This window comes from Castanea sativa, chromosome 2 (genome assembly GCF_040712315.1).
Source record: "Castanea sativa cultivar Marrone di Chiusa Pesio chromosome 2, ASM4071231v1".
Lineage (NCBI taxonomy): Eukaryota > Viridiplantae > Streptophyta > Magnoliopsida > Fagales > Fagaceae > Castanea > Castanea sativa.
The window spans coordinates 17,570,177-17,578,760 of record NC_134014.1 but is presented as its reverse complement, the minus strand read 5'-3'; the positions used below and the strand labels follow the sequence as shown (position 1 = coordinate 17,578,760).

The 8,584-nt window shown below is 37.2% G+C and overlaps 1 protein-coding gene across 1 annotated transcript; it reads left to right on the top strand.

The window, feature by feature from the left end:
* Positions 1–1,173: 1,173 nt before the first annotated feature.
* Positions 1,174–1,830, top strand: LOC142624970 (uncharacterized protein At4g02000-like). The gene has a single exon (XM_075798688.1). The coding sequence runs from the start codon at positions 1,174–1,176 to the stop codon at positions 1,828–1,830; it is 657 nt and encodes a 218-aa protein (XP_075654803.1).
* Positions 1,831–8,584: the final 6,754 nt, after the last annotated feature.

Genomic DNA, 8,584 nt, shown 5'->3' with positions numbered 1-8,584 from the left:
ATATGAACGCCACCCTTTGATGCACGGATCCCAGTACGTGACTAACCAATTGCACGGATCCCAATACGCGACTTCAATCACCAACTAGAGAAGAAGATGTTGGTTGCAAAGTTCTTCACTTCTTCAACAATGAAGATCAAGAAGCACTTGGTTACAAAACCCTAAGGCGCAAAGACGCAGTAACTTCTTTCAGAGAGAATAAGGCTTCGGTCACCTTTTCCATTTGTTCTCCTTATATTCTCTTATGTGACGGCCTCTAAAATATGCCTTATATATGTCTAGAGTTGTGAGAAAAGAAACCCTACACAAATACAAAAGTCTGGCCCAAAAATCAGATCTGAAAATTTTGATTTTCGTAACCTCGATAGATAGCATCTGTTGAGCCTCATTAAACCTCGATAGATAGCATCTGTCGAGTAGCTCTCGACCAGCTGTCCTGCAGGTGTCCAGCAGCTATCTGCAGGTGTCCAGCTTTAGTAAACACCTTTTCTTCACTTGTTTTTTGGTCTAATCTTCATGGCTTTAATACTAGACTTGAACAATATGTTCTTTGAAATATTAAACACATCCTAGATCAATCCAAATACAAGTAAAGTGCATTTTGTCAAAAGATTAGCCAACTACATAAAATATGTCCTTAACAATTATTATTATTATTTTTATTATTATTATTATTATTATACAAATAGTGGTTGGACAAATTCAAATTGCGAATTTCATGGATAACAATTTAAATAATTTTCTTTCCATTTTTTTCAAATGAACTTATATTTATTTTATAAGTACCTATTTTATATTTTCAAAAATACAAACATTATATATATTATACATAAACTTGGTAAAAATTTAATACAAATTTTGTTATGCTTAGATGTAAATGTATTACATGTATATGCACAGAGTTATAAACTAACACATTAATTAAGGTTGAGTTTTTTATAGTAACCGATAAATTTTTTTAGGGAGTTGCACAAAATTCAGTTAAGAAAAAAAAAAAAGCCACTTTGCTTTAAGTTTCTCTGTCGTTAGAGAAGAGAGACTTTGAACTCTCATCTCTTAGTCAGTAGAAGTGGTTGTTCCTTCTTGTAAGGCTCTTTTCCCTAGGATAACAATGTTACCGGTAGGGCTAGTGGGGGTTTTTTGTTTGGGGTCTGGGAAACACTAATAGTTAGGATGGAGAACCTGACAAACAAATGGCGCAATTTGTCGTTGAACGATAGGGAAGGAGGTAAACTAGTAATGAAGAGGGATAGAGTCTCCCATGAGCATACGATTGTGGCAAAATTCCTAACCAAGAGAGTTTTGAATACTGATGCGATAGTCAGAACCTTTAGTCCACTATGGCAATCAAGGAATGATTTTAAGGTCCGCAATGCAGGAGATCACAAGTTGTTGTTTGTGTTTGATAATGCAGAGGAGGTCGAAAAATTTATGGCAAGCAAACCGTGGAGTTTCGACAGGCATATGGTTGTCCTTCAGAAACTGGATAGTGCAGTTCCAGTACATGACATGGCCTTTAACACAGTGTCGTTATGGGTGCAAGTACATAACATTCCGGTTACCTTCTTGAGCAGGGGGGTAGCAGAGGATTTATGTGACGCAATGGGGACAGTGGATTGTAATTCAAGTGATGCGGAGGTTGATAGAGGCAGCTTCTTTCGAGTCCGAGTGCAAGTGGATATTTCTCTACCTCTCTGTAGGGGTCAGGTTCTCTCCATTGAGGATGATGAAGAGCATTGGGTGACGTTAAAATATGAACGTCTTCCTAATATATGTTACTGGTGTGGATGCTTGGATCTCTCAGACAAGGACTGCGATAGGTGGATATAGAGTGAAAGAATGTTAAAAGAAAGTGACCGAGAGTATGGGGCTTGGATTCGGGCAACCTTAGTTCCGATGAGTCGTAAGCTCGTGGTGGTTGTGCCTGGGTACTACGAGGATAGAAAACAGAAGATGCCAAAGCCTGCCAAACCGATGACTGAGGAGCATTCACCACCGTCGAAGGGAAATTGGGAAGACATTAACAAAGGGAAGGCAGCTGAAGGAAACGACTAGAGCAGAAACAGAGGAGCACGTAACTGAAACAATAACTGCACCGAGGTCATCAATTCTCCAAACACTAATGGAGGCAATCACGGAATTAAAGGGAATATAATTGACAGCCAGATTTTGGAGATTGATAGAGAATTAAATAGGATTGAAATTAATGGGAGTGAAAAAAGGGGAGATACGACAAATCTTAAAAAGGTTGTCTTAGACCTTCCTAATAAGGATAAGGAGGAAAAAAAATAAAACAAATAGCTCTAAAGGTGTACCCGAGTCAAGTGATTGTCACGTGGCCAACTTAAGTGAAAGCCCTCCAAGTATTAGCATAACACATCAACTCGAGGAGCTTGGGAAAATTTCTGGCCGTGTAAGGAAGGGGCAAACTCCAACCAGAACATGGACTAGAATAGCAAGACCTGCACAAGGATCTGATGATGGAGGAAAATAAAGGATTGGCTATCGAGCCAAAAGATCTCTCATAGAAGTGGATGGGTGTGAGGTTCAAAAAAAGAGAAGATTGGTTCCCAACAGCAGTAAAACAAAATTACCAGTGGTGGAGGCTGACTGTCAGCTCCGCCAACAACAATGAATCTCCTATGTTGGAATTGTCAGGAACTTGGGAACCTTTCGACAGAGTAGGAGCTTGGGGATTGATCCGGGCACAAGATCCCTCAGTTGTGTTCTTAGCCGAAACATGGCTGGATAAAGCTAGGCTTGAAGATATACGAAGTAAGTTGAAATTTGGTGGTATGATCGAAGTTTGTCGTGGTACGAGGGGGGGGGGGATTTGTCGTTGATTTCTCTTTAGGCACCTTTTCTCCAAATCATATCGATGACATTTTGAACAAGGGTAAGAAGGATGAATGGAGATTTACGGGTTTTTATGGGGAGTCAGAAACACTGAATCATCATCTCTCATGGACTTGTCTTCGAAGACTTAAGACTAGGAATTCAATCCTTTGGCTTTGTGCAAGAGATTTTAATGAGATGACTAGAAGTCATGAGAAAAAGGGAGGAAGACTAAGGCCTAAAAGACAAATGGAAGAATTTAGAGCTATTCTTGATGAGTGTGGGTTCAGAGATCTTGGTTTTGTGGGAGGCAAATTCACATGGTGTAATGGTCATTCAGATGGCTTCACTTTTTGGGAAAGGATTGATAGAGCGGTAGCAACCATGGAGTGGATAGAAAAATTTCCTCCCACTAAGGTGATTCACTTGGAATGTGGTTCGTCGGACCATAAACCAATCCTTATCAGCCTTAATGGGATTCCAAAAATCCGGCAAAAACCATGGCGATTTAAGCACATGTGGTTGGAGGAAGAAGGTTGTAGGGAAACAATGGAGGAGGCGTGGTTACTTGAATATCATGGGCATGCCATGGCTCAAGTTGAAGGCAAGATTGGGCACTACCAATCTAAACTGAAATGGTGGAGTAGGGTGGCTATTGGGAACATCACTCGGCAATTAAAGGAAAAAAAAAAAAAAAAGTAGCTACGCAAAGCAGAAGATGCAGCAATCGGTGGGAAGTCCATGGGTAGGTTGTTTCGGCTAAAAAGGGAGATAAATGATCTTCTATCCAAGGAGGGAAAAATGTGGGGGCAAAGATCACGCACTCTATGGCTGCCTGAAGGTGATGGAAATACTAGATTTTTCCATAGTCAAGCTACTCATAGATTCCGGCAAAATAGAATTGAGGTGCTAGAAAATTTGAGGGGGGAAAGATGTAAGGAAGAGGAGGAAATAGCAAACATATTGATTGAGTCCTATGATAATCTATTTTCCTCATCCTCTCGGGATCAGATTGAGGATGCTCTTTAAGCCACACCATTGATGATTACAGATGAGATGAACAATAAACTTGCAGCCCCTTTTCAAAGAACTGTAGTGGACTTAGCCTTGAAACAGATGGACCCTTTAAAAGCCCCGGGACTGGATGGGATGCCTCCATTATTCTTTCAACAATTTTGGCCAACCATTGGAAAGGAAGTGATAGAGGCAGTTCTGACTTGCCTCAAGTCCGGTACAATCCCTCATTCCATAAATTGTACCTTTATCACACTTATTCCGAAGGTAAAAAGCCCGGTAAGAGTTTCAGAATTCCGTCCTATAGCACTTTGTAATACTCTCTATAAGATTATTTCTAAAGTTCTAGCAAATAGACTTAAGAAAATATTACCTAGTGTTATTTCGAGATCTCAAAGTGCCTTTCAGTCTAGTAAAGCTATTTATGATAATATCTTGGTGGCCTTTGAAACTCTACATCAAATGGAATCTCAAAAATCTAAGAAGATGGGCTTTATGGCTATGAAGTCAGATATGAGCAAGGCATATGATAGAGTCAAATTGGAATTTTTGGTAAAGATTATGGAGAAAATGGGCTTTTATGAAAAATGGGTGCCCCTTATTTTTGAGTGCATTAGTACGATGTCTTACTCAATTTTGGTGAATGGGGAGTCTAAGGGAGATATTAGACCATCAAGAGGGATTAGGCAAGGTGACCCCTTGTCCCCCTACCATTTTTTGCTATGCTTGAAAGGGTTAAATAGGATGCTCCAAAGGGCAGCCCTTAATGATCAAATAAGGGGCTTCTCATTATGTAAAAATGGTCCAAAAATCTCACATCTATTTTTTGCAGATGATAGCTTATTGTTTTGTTGAGCTACTAAGTCTGACTACAAGCAATTCAAGCCATTCTTTCCTTGTATGAACGTGCTTCAGGCCAAAAGCTCATCCGGGAGAAAACTTCCATATTCTTTAGCAATGCAGCAAGTGAAGGAACAAGGAAGGAGATTTCAAATTTCTTAGGGGTACCAAAGGTAAAAGGATATAAAAAGTACCTTGGCTTACCCGCGGTGGTGGGAAGGAATAAAAAAGAGAGCTTAAGATATATAAAAGAAAGGGTATGAAATAAACTCTAAGGTTGGAAAGAAAAGCTCCTGCCACAAGCCGGTAGAGAAGTTTTACTTAAGGCAGTGGTGCAAGAAATTCCTACCTTTGCCATGAGTTGCTTCAAATTGCCGATGAGTGTTTGTAATGAGATTGAGGCCTTGATTCAAAAATTCTATTAAGGGCAGAAGGGGGAGCAAAGAAAAATGCATTGGAAAAAAATGGGAAATTCTTTGCAAACCTAAATCAGAGGGAGGAATGGGGTTCAAAGATTTGGAGAAATTCAATGATGCGATGTTAGCCAAACAGGTGTGGAGGCTATTAAGGGACCAGAAATCTCTCTTTTATCGAGTCTTCAAAGCTAAATATTTTCCAAGGGGTTCGGTGTTGGAAGCTTCAAACTCATCTAGGTCCTTAGCTTGGCAAAATATTAAGAAAGCAAGGAAGGTGATTTGAAGGGAATGAGGTGGAGGATCGGAGATGGGAAGAGCATTAATATATACTGTGACAATTGGTTACAAGGTGAGGGGTCTTTGAAAATTATATCTCCACGGGTACCTGAACTAGAGGGGGTAAAATTTTCGGCCCTCATATCCTTGGAAACAGGTACTTGGGACCAGAATCTAATACGCCAACATTTCATTAATTTTGAAGCTCAACGTATCATGGCAATCCCACTTTGTCTAACCCATCAGAAGGATGTTTTAATCTGGCCTAGCTGTTCCAACGGAGAGTATTCGGTCAAATCAGGTTATAAACTGTTATGTGAGGATGAAAACAGTGCAGCGGTGTCGACATCAGATGGTTCGCTCCAGAACTCCTTTTGGAAGCGCATTTGGAAGATCCGGGTTCCAAACAAAATAAAAACATTCCTGTGGCAAGTCTACTCAGATGCATTACCTTCAAAAGTGAACTTAAAGAAGAGGAAAATCCTTGAAGACACGCGATGCAACGCCTGTCATTTAGCACAAGAGACTACCCTTCATGCTATTTGGAGTTGCGAAGAATTACAGCAAGTTTGGTTATCCTGTCTCAATTGGGTTAGAACAGAGTACCTAAACATCAAAGAGACTCAGGAATTGGTTCATCTGATCGGGTTGCAGAAACAGAGGCTGGAATTGTTTGCGGTAGTGGCGTGGTTCATGTGGAATCGCAGGAACAAGTTATGGCTTAAGGAGCGTAACTTGGATAGGGACAAAATTTTCAGTGCAGCAAGGCTCTACCTCGCAGATTTCCAAGTGAAATTTCTGAGTAAGGAGAGTAAACTCCCAACGGCAAGGGATAAATGGAACCCCCTTTGGGTGAGATATGCAAAACAAATTATGATGGGGCAGTATTTGTAGACTCAGAAGAAGCAAGGATCGGAGTGGTAGTTTGCAACGCCAAGGAAGAAGTGCTAGCTGCATTATCTGAGAAAATTTCTTTTCTAGGTTCGGTGGATTTGGTGGAGGTCCTAGCTGCAAGAAGGGTAGTTTAGTTTGTTGTGGAATTGGGCATAACACAGTCAGTCTTTGAAGGAGATTCAGAGATAGTGTATAAGGCATTGAAAGCAGCAGATATAAAAGACTTTGTGTTTATCGCTAGTTCGCTTCGAACTAGGAGTGGGTCATTCCTCAATAGGAAAGTTTGTAAAAGACATTGTGTTTATCGCTAGTTCGCTTCGAACTTTTTCTTTCTCTCATACCCCGGCAGGGAAATTGTGTAGCTCATGCATTGGCTAAGAGAGCAAGATTTTCTTTTCCTTTATTAGTCTAGATGGAGCATGTTCCTTCAAACGTGTATCCACTTGTAGTTTCAGATTTTTAGTATTTTAATAATATTGCATGGTCTTGATTCTCAAAAAAAAAAAAAAAGGTTAAGAATAAAGTTTTTGTTTTTATTATATCCCAATGCAATGGGAGTCGTTAAATTCTTCCTTAATAGGTGTATTCGCGCACCCATTAACAAAAGTCATAAACAAATACTAGCTCTATCTCATATTGTTGGTCATGTTTAAAAAAATATAGCGTTTTAAGGGAACATCATTTTCTTCTAAAAAAAAAAGGAACATCACTTAATATTTTGTTTATTAGTTAAAACATTGCAAATTTTCAAAACTATCCTCATTAATTTAAACTCTAGTGAATTAATGATATTAACTTAAAAAAAATAGATGGTAAGTTAGGAATTCTACTTATTAACAATTCAATGAGGGGCTACATTTGGGGACATCCCAAAATAGAATAGAACCACAATTTGGGATGTGGGGTGGGGGGGGTACTTTTTTTAACTAAATATTGTGAAAGTTGATCAATTACAATAAAATAAATAAATAAATAAAAACTCAACCTTAGCCAATGCACTGATGAACTCGTTAGCCAAACCCTTATTAAGATGATTAGTCACTAACTTGAGGGATACATAGGGAAGTTCATCAAAAATATTTATAATGAGACAGATTTATATGTGTGTATATATATATATATATATATATATATATATATATATATATATATATATATATAAGTCATATTAGAGAATCAATAGAATGATGAAACATTTATTAAAAATAATGATGAAACATAATTAATTAGAATTTTCTCATAAAAGGCCAAATGTATATATATACATGCGTGTGTATAGTGTCTTTTTGGGTTTAGCTTATAAGTTCAGCCTTTAGCTATAGTTTTTTAAAACCTCAATTTTTTTTTCAATTTTTTGAAGTACAAATAAACTTTAACACACTTTTAGTAGAAAAAGTTTTCAGTAAAAAATTAGATAAATTGTTCTCAAATAAACACTGTAGTGTATTGTTAATGTGTAAAAATGTGGGTTTTATTGATTTACGTAGCAATGTAGAAAGAAATTAATAACAAGTAAAATGTTTCCATTACCATTTTACTAGTATTATTTATATATTTTCTTCAGGTGAAAGCTTATTACCAACTATTTACCCCATAAAAAAATCATTATTACCAACGTTCTATTAAGTATTAAATACAAATTGTAATTTTATTATGAAAAAATTTAAGGAATTCAAAAATAAAATTTTCTATTTCTTTTTTATTATTTCAATCAATTATCAATTTTTTTTTTTTTACTTTTATAAAAAATCAGACTCACATGATATGTTTATGACCACATAATTTACAGTAATTTTTTTAATTATCTATTTATTATGATATTAGTTAATTTTTTTCTTTAATTTATATAAGATTTTAAATTAACTTGTAGAGTTGTAGTATATCAGATGAAATTATGAGTATACTGCAAAGTTATTTTAAAAGTTAATTTAATTTTGAATTCAAACCTTATCAAATTAGTCAACATAGTATTAGGCTCCCTAGTCCCTACACACTAACAGCCTTTCAGTGTGCAGGCCCACTCGCTAGCGGAGAACCTATGGGCCTTATGTATGCAAAACAGAAGAAGTGAATTTATTTTTAAATTCCAAGCATTAAACAATTAGTAACATTGTATTGGTCAATTTCGTTGATAGCTTAAGAAGTTAGACATAAACTAGCAACGTGTCAGCAAGACAAATTTCAAGTTGAGCCCACCAATCTATCTGAACTTGGGTACTTTGATTGTATGTAAGCCCATACTTAGGTCCATAAAACCAAGTTTATCTATTATTGTATACTTACCATCAATGAAAAAGAGAGTAACTATG

Bases quoted from the DNA above. Each gene is read 5' to 3' on its own strand.
- LOC142624970 (XM_075798688.1), top strand. From the start codon at position 1,174: ATGGAGAACCTGACAAACAAATGGCGCAATTTGTCGTTGAACGATAGG.